Source organism: Bos taurus, chromosome 29 (genome assembly GCF_002263795.3).
Source record: "Bos taurus isolate L1 Dominette 01449 registration number 42190680 breed Hereford chromosome 29, ARS-UCD2.0, whole genome shotgun sequence".
Classification (NCBI taxonomy): domain Eukaryota; kingdom Metazoa; phylum Chordata; class Mammalia; order Artiodactyla; family Bovidae; genus Bos; species Bos taurus.
The window spans coordinates 17,349,256-17,363,274 of record NC_037356.1 but is presented as its reverse complement, the minus strand read 5'-3'; the positions used below and the strand labels follow the sequence as shown (position 1 = coordinate 17,363,274).

Sequence of the window (14,019 nt, the reverse complement as noted above, 5' to 3'; positions counted from 1 at the left end):
GCTTATTTTCACTGTAAGGATAGGAACAATGCCTTTTCTGGCTCTTCTGTCCTCAAGCAAAAACAGGAAGCCAGGTCTCCTCACTGGAACCATTTGAACTGAATTCCGTGCCCTGCTAGGAGCACTGACAGTACTGTAGCTGCGATGGAAACCCAGCATTTTTCTCAGGACAGCATGTTTTTTTTTTTCTTCCCTTCTTGATTTCCCTTCCCTCCCGAATGTAAATTTCACTCATAAAATAATTACTGAGCACCTCCTAGTTGGCAAACCCCAAGCGTGTACAGAGAGGCATTAATTAGGGTCTCAGGGTAGAGAGCTTGAGCATAAGGGTGATGGGAGCTGTCACAGGGCTCTGAGTGCCACAGCCACTTGCCTTATGAAACTTACTCACGCCCATCTAATAAGCCAATTTTGGAACCTGCCTCCTTTTGTCAGGCTGTTTTCTTAGCCAGCAAATGCCACCAGCCCAGAAGCCCAAGTCTGAAATTAATGTTGCCACATGCTAGAGATGAAAGCATTACAGACCCCTTTTAGGTTTCCGACCGGCAGATCTCTGGGTTGAGGGAAGAAAAGGATCCTCGATTCCCCAGAATTATAAACACTTTAAGTCAAACTGCTTGCTCTGACACGTGAGATGTTTATGTTGGATGTATTAATCTGTTGAGAGGGTCGATAAAGCCAACTTAAAATTTGTTTCAGTAATAGCCTGTGTTATAGGCAAGACTGGGCTGATTTTTTTTTTTTTTTAAGTATTAGAACATTTTGGTTTGGAATCCATTAAGCTGCCCCATGGACCTAAAAGTAGGAAATTCACTGGAGCAATGTGCACTGGCAAAGTCTGTCCAAATCTGTATTGAGAAATACCATAATGATAATAATTTTGATACCATAACTTCTTGGGAGCAACAAAGGTTGCAAAGCATTTTCACTTTCAGCATGTACTTAGTCTTTTGATCCCTCTAATAGCCCTAAAATGGGGTAGGTCAGGCATTATTTCTGTCTGGTTGAGACATGGGTCTGGAAGCCAGCCTGCTCCTGAAATCACATGGCAAATGTCCAGTAAAAATAAGTATCTGGTATCCTTGCTATGTTCACAACCTGAATTGAACCATTCTTCCTGGACCCATCCTGTATAACTCTTTCCCGTCCATTTTGGGTATTCTCAGGAATCTGACCCCTTTCCTGGTTCATACCTTCATCCCTCAGACTTGACACCTGAGTCTGCTCTTCTGATCTGCCCTCTAATTCCTGTGTGTGTGTGTGTGTGTGTGTGTGTGTGTGCATGTGCGTGCACATGTGTGTGTTAGTCGCTCAGTCGTGTCTGACTCTTTGTGACCACATGGACTGTAGCCCACTAGGCTCCTCTGTCCATGGAATTCTCCAGGCAAGAACACTGGAGTGGGTTGCCATTCCCTTCTCCAGGGGATCTTCCCAACCCAGGGATCGGACCTGGGTCTCTTGCACTGCAGGCAGATTCTTTACCATCTGAGCCACCAGGGAAGCCCTCCTCTAATTTCTACTAACTTCAATTACAACTTTGGTCTGTTTGTTTGATTAGCTGACTTGAAACTGCTGCCAGGTAAATACCTTACATGCCCAAACAACATCTCTGCAATTACTTAATACTATGGCAACCCATTCCAGTACTCTTGCCTGGAGAATCCCATGGACGCAGGAGCCTGGTGGGCTGCTGTCTATGGGGTCGCACAGAGTCGGACATGACTGAAGCAACTTAGCTACTGCTTGAAATGCTAATACTAATGTTACTTGAAATAATAAAAACAACAATTGCTGTCATTTGAGTACTTATGATGAGTCCGATATTGATTTCCATATTTTATCTCACTGAAAATTTGAACCCCAGACTATCCCTATGAAACAGATACAACTTTAGTCCTTAACATACAGATAAGTTACAAAGAATTTAGGTGAACCCAATCAGTGTAGTTGAAAGAACGTGGGCGTATGTTCTGGTTCTGCTCAGTTCTCACTGTGTGATTTTAGACTAGTTACCTACTCTTTCTGTGCCTTGGTTTGATCATCTGTAAAAAACAGGACTGATAATCTCTACCATCTGAGGTTGCTGTGAAGATTAAATGAGAAAGAGCCTGGTACACAGTTGGATCTCAAAAAAAGTGACTTTCACTTTTTTCTTTTAGGGCTTTTATCTTCTGCTTCTGAATACAGCTATGAAGTAGATACTTTGGAATTCCAAATGCAATTTTCTAAAAAGTGATGGTACTAACTTTTCTTTCTTCATAAACCATCAAATATGGCTGTATAATTTCATCAAGGAAGACCGGGAGAGGGGCAGGGGATCCTTGCTGGTAGAGGTGTAGGAAATGCTTTTCAGTTTCAGGGCTGGTTGAGAGTAAGGGCTGCAGTGATGTGTAAGCATTTGGTCTTCGATTTGAGAGAGTGACCTTGAGAATGAATCGAGGGCACCGACTTGCTCTGACAAAGAAACCCCTGTATTGGCTAAATAATGTATAAGGGATTTCCATTGGGCAACTGGGGGAAAATTGAATTATTTAATGTATTTCCATTTCGATGAGTTAATCAAGATAATTGCTGTTTTCCTGGATTTTTGTCTTTTTTTTTTTGTAATTAACAAGGTGCCCGTATGGAGAAGGGAATTTAGCCAGTGAACTTTGTACAAACTGCTGTGACTTTTTCTTTTTTGGTGCAAATTGTATTCAAAAATCTATGATAGCTCCTTTTGTTTGGGAGCTATCTCTAGGATTGTGAGAAACTGATGCTTGATCAAGGTTGAGAAAAACTTAGGGTTCAAAGATTCAAGTTCATTTGGGATTAACAAACTCCGCACGGGGCAGCAGGGCAGAGCTGCAGGAGCATGAGCTCTGGTATCAGACAGATGTGGGCTGTGACCCCTGTTCTGTGAGGTCTCACTAGACAATAATGAACAAATGAGCCTCTCTGAGCCTCAGTGTCTCCATTTCTGTTTCTTCCAGAGATGATTCGTGGCCTGAATGCAGTAATACAGTTCCTAGCCCATCAGTGATGGGCAGCTAGGCTAGTTCCTTCCCTGTCTCCCATGTACTTGTCTAATATTTGACAGTCTCAGTTGTGTGGAACACGGCTAAAACCTCAAAAAGAAGCTAAAAAAGGATCTAAGTAGAAATAGATGTTACAAGTCTATTCATTAAAATACCTCATAGAGGAACACCCTGGAGATATAATATACATATTTAATTTTGGTGAGGATTATAATAAGCTTGAATGTCTGGTTCTCTGACTACACGTACATTTAAGAACCCCTACCCTGGATGAAGAGAAGGGAAGCGAGCTACTGAAGTCGGCCGAAACGACGATACGATAGCGCCACATGGAGGGAGGAGGTGGTAAAACTAAGGATTAGGCCCAGGAGCAAAGAGCTGTTTAGAATCACTTCAGGCAGGAATGGACGGGTCTATAGCCTCATTTCCCGGGAACTAGCTTCATATCGAGGTAGGAGACAGATGGGCCCCCGGGACAGACACCCGCTATTTGTCGAGTAGAGTAAAATTCAAGCTTTGTTTTCACCCAGACACTCCAAGGACAAAGCTAGTGGCAAAAGCTGAGCTCTGCTAAAGTAAAGTGGTAAGAGGCCCACTCCTGAGGCCAAGGACGACCTCCCTGCCTGCCCACGCGCAGGGAGGCTCCTCAGGGGTCGAAAGGGAGGGGACCCTACCCCGTAAGTGTGGATATGCACCCACAGGCCTCTGTGGTGGGATCCACCTTAGCGAAAAGTTGTGCACGCATCCTGGGGAGGGTCCTAGGACCGACCAGTCAGGGGTGAAGAAAGAAACTAGACAATCGGTCAAAAGTAAACAAAGACTAGGAAGGATGATGCTAGATAAGTGATTTAAATACCTTCTTACTGTGCGCCTCCTCATTCAGGATGCCCACACTCATCTCCGCATGTGTGTCTCTGAATTACCGCATTCCTCTTCATTACAGAGGATGACCATACCCTTTCTCTCTGGGTGTGTATCTCTGCCCTGCTTCTGAGTCAGATAAACAAACTCTTTTCCTGTGTGCTCTCCCAGACATTATGTTGTGTCTCTAATAATAAACTTTCTGTTTTTATAGTTTTTGCCTCCTTGAAACATTCTTGCTTTCAAACTGCGGCAAGAGTCAGGGCCACTGTACTTCTAGCCTCTAATCCCTGATTTTCTAGTGACTAGGATTCCTGGTTTTCATCCAGGCTACCCAGGTTCAATCCCAGGGCAGGGAGCTGAGATCTTTCTTCAGGACCTCACACTGCTGTTTCTCTGAGATCAATTTGGCAACATCAAATGCCTTGTTTCTTATTAATGACCTTGACTCATAAAAGAAAGATTTATGCCTGTATAATGAGAAGGGAGGCGTCTAATGCACTTCATAAATTCCATCCAAAATGTTAAAAGTGAAAGAAAAAGTTTTGAATCATAAAGATGTGGACGTGTGAAGTGAGTTAGAAAGAGAAAGATAAATACTGTATTCTAACACATATATATGGAATCTAGAAAAATGGTACTGAAGAATTTATTTACAGGGCAACAGTGGAGAAAGACATAGGGACAGACTTATGGACATGGGGAGAGGGTGAGATGTATGGAAAGGGTAACATGGAAACTTACATTACCATATGTTAACTAGATAGCCAACGGGAATTTGCTGTGTGTCTCAGGAAACTCAAACAGGGACTCTGTATCAACCTAGAGGGGTGGGATGGGGAGGGAGATGGGAGGGAGGTTCAAGAGGGAGGGAATATATGTATACCTGTGGCTGATTCATGTTGAGGTTTGACAGAAAACAGCAAAATTCTGTAAAGCAATTATCCTTCAATAAAAAATAAATTAATTTTAAAAAAAGATGTGGACTTGGATCATGTGGACAATTGCTGACACTTAACCAAGTATTTTCTATCTATGTCACCTCCCTGTAGTGAGTCCATGGGGGAAGGTTTCCATTTTACAGAGGTGGAAGCTGAGGCCTAGGGAGATTAAGTCCACAGGGAAAGCTGGATTCAGGCCCAGCTTCTCTGACTTCAAAGCTCATGCCTTTCCTCCTACACCATATTCCTTCCTAGGAGTAATCATCTGGGTTATTAACATGCAGAACATGTAATTGGTCATGGTTTGCATCTCAAGTGAATTAAAATAAAAGACATCCATAAATGAATGCTTCATCAGTTTACCTCTAATTCTACAGTGCAGCCATGAAGCAAAACCACCAAATACTTACTCATAAAACGTTGTCCATCCATTTTCATTGCTCTTGGTGGCTAGCAGGCCAGAGTTGCCATGGTACGTCATCATGGCCAACTCGTGTCCTTGTGTGGTTACACTCTTGAGTGCGCTGTTGGTGCCCATGGTCACCCAGTACACCTGGCCATCCGGGACCACCAGCCAGAGGGGCATCCCCGTGGAGTCTCTGCGGACGTTGACCATGTTGCCGTTGTTGTCTGTGATGAGCGTGACGTCACCATCTCCGGTGTAGGTGAAGTTGTACAGGTAATCTCCCGTGGGGAGGCTTTGGGTGTACAGATGCTTGCCACTGGTATCAAACAGGTAGAGCTCCTGGTCGATCGGGGAGGACAGCTCATACATGTTCTGGGTGTTGAGGAAAGGCTTGTTCTTCCTGATAAACCGGATTCGGATATTCCCAAGGTCGGCCACATAAAGCTCCCCGTCAGCACACACAGCCAAGGAAGATGGGATATTCAACTTCGCGTCTTTGGCGTAGCCATCATCTCCAGAGAAACAATCACAGTTGGCATCATTTTTACAGTCACAGCCACTGGGGGCCCCAGCAACCAGTGAGATTTCTCCGCTGGTGGTGACCTGCCTGATGCGGTTGATCTTCTTCTCGTCGGTCTCAGCAATATACAGGACCCCATTGTGAGAGACGGCCAAGGCAGTGGCCGACTCCAGGGTCGCGTGCACGGCCACCTTGCTCAGCAGGAAGTGGTCGATGCCGGGCACCTGGCAGTGCATGGGCCTCCCGGCGACGATGCGCACCTGGTGGTTTTCAGAGATCTGCAAGACCACGTTGTTGTCCAGGACGTAGAGGGAGTTGTCCATCGGGTTGACTGCTAAGTCTGTGGGCCATTCCAGGCGAACCTGATGATGGAGACACAGACACTCAGATGCCTGGCGAGGTGCCCACCACCGATCATCCCACACCCTGTAGAGCCCTGGGTCGCTGTAGAGTGGACCAAACGCCAGCACAGGCAGTCCTGCCTGATCAGCAGGCAGCAGCCTGTTATCACCCGCAGATATCAGCCCCTGATCAGACAGAAACTATGCGAGAGCCCCACCGAGACATCTGATGGTCTATGTTAGACTGACAAAACCCAGAGAAGGGGATAACAAACAAACAAACAAAAGGAACAGGTGAGAAGAGAGACTTCCGAGTCAGACACGCCTGGATTCAGATCCCCGTTCCCTCACTTACAGCCTTGGGCAAGTTACTTTGCCTCTCTGAGCCTCAATATCCACATCTGTGAGATAAGTAATGGCAATAGTCCCGAGGGTCTGACCCCCTCAGAAGTTCTCAAAGAATGGCAGCTAATGTTACTGAGGTGGGAGGGGAAGGCAGATGGAGTCTGGAGGCTGAAGGAGAAGTTGTTTAGAGGCTTAAGGAAGATCTTACGTGAATTGTTGCTAAACTCATAGCAGAGGATTTCTCAGTTCATGGAGTAACACATGGCTAGGGGCTGGGGATGTAAAGTGAATGCAACCCTGGCCCCTGTCTGACATAGTTGCAGACCTGTGATTCTCAAATCTGGCTACACAGGAAGGACCCGTGGTGATTTAAGAAAGTATTGACGCTAAAATTCCATCTCTGATCAATTAAGTTAGATACCTGGGTATGGAGCTCTGGGAAAGGCACAAAAGCATCCTGGATGATCCTAATATGTGCCTGGGAATCAAAACTGGATCTTTCTCCTTCAAGGGTGATCTCTGGCCTGAGAGCGTTGGCATCGCCTGAGAGCTGGTCAGTATAGCAGAATGGTAGGCCCCACCCCAAACCTACTGAATCTGAATTGGCATTTCAACAAAATCCCTCGGAGGCTGCTGCACATGCATATTGAAGTTGGTGATACGATGGTTTCTAGTACCTCAGAGAACAAGTCCACCTGGGAGAGATGAACAACGTCAGCTACGGGAATGGAGGGGTCCTGCGCCCCAGGTCTGAGCCTCCTCTGAGCCAGGCCGGGATGCCAGCAGGGATCACAGCGGGCTGGCCTGCAGGTGGGCACGCAGGGGACTGCAGCCTGGCAGGTCTAAGGTCAGGATACTCTTTCTTGCCTTGGTGGCCTTGGAGGCTGGGATGTTGGGTATCTCGCCCTGGGAGGTGCTGGCACTAAGGGAAGCCCTTTGCCAGCTGTGTTCCCCGAGAGATCCAGCCACAATGCATGTAGGCGGACAGCTGCTGCCTGCACTTGCCTTATCCACCCCACTGCTGGGGACTCTTCGCCTTAGGATCCTGAGCCTCCAACAAGTCCTTGACATTCCATCCAACTTGGGGCTTATTTAAATAAATGTTACACATTTGAGTGAGCAATTTCTCTTCCAGAAATTTACACTGTACACCCCTGACTACAGAGGTGCTTATCACAGCCATTTTTAATAACGCTGAAAGGCTGGAACCAACCCAGATGCTCGATGACAGAGACCTGGCCGAAGAAATTATAGTCCATCTCACGCACCCACAGGTTAGAGCACTCTGTGCAGCAGTTAAAGTGACGTCACAGATGGATACTTAACGACACGGGAGGATGTTTGCTATGTATTAAGTAGAAAGAACAGTTTGAAGATCTGTAATCACAGTGTGATCCCAACTGGGGGAACCAGACAACAATAAAGTAGATAGATGATGGACAGAAGCGGGGTTAAAAGCTTGAGGGTTATATACGGAAATGTTAACCGGTATTGGGAGGAGAGGGAATTTTAACTTTCTTCTTTGTCACTTAAAATTTTTTATATTTCCTGCAATGTGCAAGTGGGAGTTGACTATAGTGAAAAGAAACCCCAGAAGACAATACACCTCTGAGACGTGGCCACCTCCATCTGGCCCTTGAGCTCAGGGCCCTTCTCAGCACGGAGCAGGCCCTGCCAGCTGCACTGCTCCGAGGGTCTGCTTGCTCCCTCGTCCCCGGCCTGGGCCCCCTCTGCCCCACAGCACAGGGGGCGCCAGGCAACGCCAGCACCAGCGGCTGGGCTGCCTCCCTTCACACTTCCCAGCACTCCCCAGAGCACAGCTGCCTTCGGCTGCATCAAGAACACAGTTTACTCTCAAGTGACAGGGGAATTTTCAATTTCCTAAAGCCCATTTCTTGTCAACACTGGCTGCTAAATATTTTATGCCCTCTGGCCCTGTGGTGCCTTGGGGACATGCTTGCCGAGACCTTTCTGCCTGTCATTATGATGAAAAGACGGCTCCTTGATGGGTGGGGGAACCTGGGAGGGAGAGGGAGAGGAAGCGGGGAGGAGGGAAGGACAAGCCTCTCCTACTCTCTCCTGCGTGCACACGTGCACATAGCCACCCAGGAAAGAAGGCGAAAGAAGTGCGCTTGGAGTCATGGTGCGTGTGTGATGGTTCTGGACCAAGTACCTATGCTGCTCTGATTTTACCTCCCTGTTAGCGATGACCCTGTGGAGGCTTCATTTCCCATCACCAGAACGGAGGGACATTACAGTTTCTGAGGTCCCTCCCCTCCAGCTCGCACTTCTGTCATCCTGAGATGGAATCAAGCTCCCTCCCCCTCCCCCAGAGCATGCTGTGCCTTTATTAAAGCTCCCTGACTTGACTGCCTCATTGCAGAGTCATTTGCAAAAACGGATCATGGAATGGATGGACGAATGACTGACTGGTGAATGGCATAGAGAGAGGGAGGGATTGGGGGTCTGGATACTTTACTTCTTAGTTTAGTCCACCAGTGACCACAGGTGTGACCTTCCTCAAGTTACACAAGTGCTTTGAACTTCTTTCCTCATATGTAGATGGTGCTAATAAATCTTATATGAGTAGTCGTGAGGATCAAACGAGACGATGCACAAGGACATTCTTTGTAAATTACAAAGAGAATGAATACTTACAGCCCATTATTAGCTGCCAGACACTGTGTGGGGCTCTTATGTAATATTTATTACCCCCTTCTACATACGGGAAAGAAGTTCAAAATGCTTTACATGATATCATGAAAAAAAATTTCCTTTCTGCACCCCTGAGGGAACCTAGCACAGAGCTCTGCATTTATAATCACATTTTCCTTCACCAAGTCTGTTTCCCCATCTATAAAATGGGGTATGCAATACCTACCTTGAGGGATTATTGTTGTTGTTCAGTCGCTAAGTGGTGTCCGACTCTTTGTGACTCCACGTGGGATTACGGTGACAATTAAACAAGAAAAGTTGTCATATCCATCTCTGTGTCCCCATTTGTAAGAGTGCCTGCACACAGTACGTTCTCAGGAAATCATTTTGGACTATGGACAGGGTGATGATACTCAGTGTCTGTGGTGGCTGCAGGCTGCAGAGTTGAGAACTCATGCCTGGTTCTGAATGGATGCTCCGGACAGATGGCAGCACCTCCCATTACGTCTCTACTCTCTGCCTCCCTCTGTTTTCTCCTACCACCTGGTCTTCAATCCAAGAGAGCTCCCTGGTTCTCCTCCTTGCATTCTTATTTTTAAACTTCTGCTCAATCACTTTGATTTATTTTAAAATTCATTAAAGTACATGAAAAGTTTTCTAATTTATGGCTTTTTTTCCCCCCAAAATTTAAAGTTAATGCCATTTGCCTAATTTTCTTTCAGCCATGAAAGGTTTTCTTCACATTTCTAACAAGAATTTGTTCATTCCATTAGTTTTCTTTTTTTTTTTTTGTACACGTGTTCCCCATCCTGAATCCCCCTCCCACCTCCCTCCCCATACCATCCGTCTGTGTCATCCCAGTGCACCAGCCCTGAGCATCCTGTATCATGCATTGAACCTGGACTGGTGATTCATTTCACATATGATATTATACATGTTTCAATGCCATTCTCCCAAATCATCCCACCCTCGCCCTCACCCACAGAGTCCCATGCCAGTCAGAATGGCTGCTATCCAAAAGTCTACAAGCAATAAATGCTGGAGAGGGTGTGAAGAAAAGGGAACCCTCTTACACTGTTGGTGGGAATGCAAACTAGTACAGCCACTATGGAGAACAGTGTGGAGTTTCCTTAAAAAACTGGAAATAGAACTGCCTTATGACCCAGCAATCCCACTGCTGGGCATACACACCACGGAAACCAGAATTGAAAGAGACACGTGTACCCCAATGTTCATCGCAGCACTGTTTACAATAGCCAGGACATGGAAGCAACCTAGATGTCCATCAGCAGCTGAATGGATAAGAGAGCGGTGGTACATATACACAATGGAGTATTACTCAGCCATTAAAAAGAATACATTTGAATCAGTTCTAATGAGGTGGATGAAACTGGAGCCTATTATACAGACTGAAGTAAGCCAGAAAGAAAAACACCAATACAGTATACTAATGCATATATATGGAATTTAGAAAGATGGTAATGATAATCCCTTTGCATTCTTACCTCTGAGCAGTTTCTCATTTCTCTGCCTCACCTCCCTGCTCCACACAGCACAGTAAAGCAGCTGCGTGTTTGTGATAGAGGAAGCTCTGAGGATGAAAGCCAGGCCCCTTCCCATATGCATGTATAAGAGTTTATGGCTATGTCAGAGAGTGTGGTAAAAAGAATCCTGTGCTTCAATTCGGATGAGGGCGGTGAGGACCAGGGACATGGAGATTTCAGTCCAGGATTTCTGAATTTAAGCGTGGATTTTTTTTCCCCCTCCACAATATGCCAGTTGTCTTCCAAGACTTTGATCTGGCTGCTTGGCAGCACCTCCAGCTAAAGCTACACAATTTTCCAACGTGTGGATTGAAATTTTTCGGCACCCTGTGCTGGCTGGTGGAGGGCCCATTTGGAGAACTGAAGAGACTTGGACGTAACATCCTCAGGCTGTGGCTGCTTCCTGACGGGGTAAATCAAGCTTGCTCACAGACTGGAGAGGGAAACCCTCGAGCCAGAAAGGGGAAGCCTGCCAAATTGGAAAGACGGGTGGCAGAGAACAAATTCCCACTCGGGAGCATAACAATCAGTAGCTGGTGCAGAGGGAAACCACACCAGCACCGGACAGGGAAGCACGCAGCTGCGGGACGGCCGGCAGCAGCCCTGAGGTCCGGGTGAGGGGCTCGGCGACACGCTGGGAGCAGGGGCGGGCATGAGCCGGGGAGCCTCCCAGCCTCCGTCACCTGTTGAACCCAGGCAGCAGGTTGGCAGTGAGTGGCAAAGGGCCTGTATGCAGGCTCCCCTAGAAGTGAGGGTGTTTAAAAAGCCAAGTGTGCCCACTGCTAACACCAAATCCAAATTTAATGTGATTTGAACCTCCTTGTATCTCTGGCTTTGCTAATCTTGACAAGATGGATATTCACTGATTCAGCGCCAGCCAGGTTCTACTAAAGGATTGAGCAATAAAGGACACATCCCTTCTCAAGTCACTGTAGGACAAACTAGGGACACGCAGAACAGCAGCCAGAACCTTGTGTCTCTCTTGGGTCTACATGGGGCTCCTGGAGCCCACTCACTGAGGTTCAAACCCTGGTGTGGTAAGGTAAGTCCTTTCCTTATTGGCTGCAAAACACACTCCAGTTCCAACTCCTGCTTCTTCCTTCTACGAACCCTGTCCTCAGTGCTCAATCTTCCAATGTTCCTTGAATGTTTCCGGCCCACTAACACCTTTGTGCCATTGCACACGCAGTTTCCATTGTGTGAAATGTCTCCTTTCTTCCTGCCACCCAACAAACTCCTATTCAGCCTTCACAAGCTAGCAAAGTCACCTCCTCTGTGAAAGCGGGACTAGAATTTCTGTTTAGTGAGCCCTTCCGGAGCGCCGAGTGGTGCTCGGAGCTCTTGCATACATCGTTTCCGTATTCTCAAGGCAATCCTGCCAGGACAACATCAATTACTCCTATTTTAGAGACATGAAAAGCGAGGCTCAGAGGACCTCAGCAACTTGTCTAAAGTTATACAGCTGGTGAGTGGCAAAGATGGGATTCAATCAATCCACTAATGAATTAATCAACAAACGAGTATTGGGTGTGCTCCTGTGTACCAGGCACCCTGGTTACAGCAGAGGAAAAGATGGACAGAATTCCTGTCCTCACGTAGCTTACAGCCTAGAGGGAGAACAGGCAATATTCAAGTATCTGTGAGTTCATGAGGTTACGGATTTAAATTTACACTGTATGAGGCTCTCCTGCCTTCGAGGGCTGCATGGGGCAGATTTCTTCAGTCCTCTGGGTCTTCCTGTGTCACCCACTTGTCACCTCTGATGGTGACCATCCAGAGCCCCACACTGTGCTGGACTCACCTATGCGTCCTTAATGCTCTTAAGAGGCCCTGCACCAAGAGTGTGCTCACAAGCCTTGTGCAACATAAAGACGAACAGCCAGCAGGCAAGCCAGGTGCCCACAAGAGGACAAGCATGCTGACCCAGGGCCCCAGCAGACAAAACCTCCTTACCTGAGAGATATCCATCACAGAGTCACAGCTCAGGGGCCGGGCCGAGCTGAGATCGTTGGAGCCCAGCAGGGTGGAGATGACCCCGTTCTGATCAATGCGTCTGATCATGGTGCCGTCCACGAAATAGATCAGCCCCGACTTGTCCACTGTGATGCCTGGGGTGGAGAAGCCCAAACAGGACATCCAGCCTTAGAGGTGGTTAACAACCCGTGTACTCAGGGAAACATGCAGGGTGATGGGCACATCTCCTCTATGATTTGATTAGATCTTCCCCACGACATTCATCCCCTCTCTGAAGACAGCTGCCCAAGGGCTTGTAAAAGGGGATCAGCACAGGCCTCTGGTTGTTCTACCTTGCTGCCTCTGGAGATATTTACCTATCATCTCAGTCATCCACAAAACCTGGACTCATAACTGCCGGGAGTTAAGCACTAGAGGTAGTGGCAAGGAGGAACATTTTCAATGTCAAATGATGGACTATGTAAATTAACCTACTTCTGAAGACCTGAAATTATAATCATCAAATCCCTTTGATTGCAGTAATCTTTCTTTTCTTCCAGGACAATCATCCCTCACGCTTTTCTAGTCTATTACTATTTGATGTTATTCTATTCTAATTTTTAATGTCTTTGGCCACACCATGCAGCTTGCAGGATGTTAGTTCTCTGACCAGAGATTGAACCAGGCTCCCTGCAGTGGAAGTGTGGAGTCCTAACTACTGGACCTCCAGGGAGTTCTCTATTACTATTTTAGTTTCGTTGGTTATTTTCGAATTATAGAGCCTAAAAAAGAATCCTTTGGATTCGTGTAGGGAATACTGGTGAATTTAAAGTCTAAAAAAGGCACAATGAAAGGCACAATGAATTATCCAACGTTCCTTTCCTCCAGTTGCTAGACTATCCCGCCTGCTGACTTTCTCCAGGGCCACCTGTGTGACCTCAGGCAAGTCACTGGATGTCCTTGCATTTGTTTTCTTAGCTGTGAAATGAAAAGACTGTTCCAGATCTGTATTTGTCACGTTTGGATGTGTATGACAATCACCCGGGAGCTGGCTAAAAGGCACCATTCCCCTCAGGCACCTGGTTCACAAAATCTCAAGTGCAGCCTGAACATCTGCCTGTATTTTTGACCAGTGCCCTGGGTGATAATGACGTAAAAAGATATAAATCAAAGTTTGAGAACCACCCTAGTAAGGGAGGACTTCTTAACCAGTGATATGGATAAGAATCGCCTGAAGAATCTTTAAATACATGTATTTATACACACCCCTCTGCTTGGTCTCACTCCCAGAAACACCATTAATCAGTCACAGGTTGGCTGGGACTAGGACCAAGGCTCAGGGGTGATACTGACACTCCAGGTCTAGAATCACAGGAGTCAGACATACCCTATAGAAGTGTGAACCGCTGAGGGGTCCTGGGGCCGAGAGACAGACA

General features: G+C 46.7%; 1 protein-coding gene across 8 annotated transcripts in view; it reads right to left on the bottom strand.

The window, feature by feature from the left end:
* The window catches only part of TENM4 (teneurin transmembrane protein 4), an 851,321-nt gene that overhangs the window by 40,754 nt on the left and 796,548 nt on the right, over nucleotides 1-14,019 (bottom strand). For all 8 annotated transcript variants that reach the window (XM_015461146.3, XM_024987529.2, XM_015461143.3 and 5 more), the window contains 2 exons: nucleotides 12,584-12,738; nucleotides 5,230-6,107 (listed from right to left, as the gene is read on the bottom strand). In XM_015461146.3, the coding sequence (XP_015316632.2) occupies nucleotides 5,230-6,107; nucleotides 12,584-12,738 (1,033 nt within the window). The remainder of the gene's footprint in view (nucleotides 1-5,229; nucleotides 6,108-12,583; nucleotides 12,739-14,019) is intronic.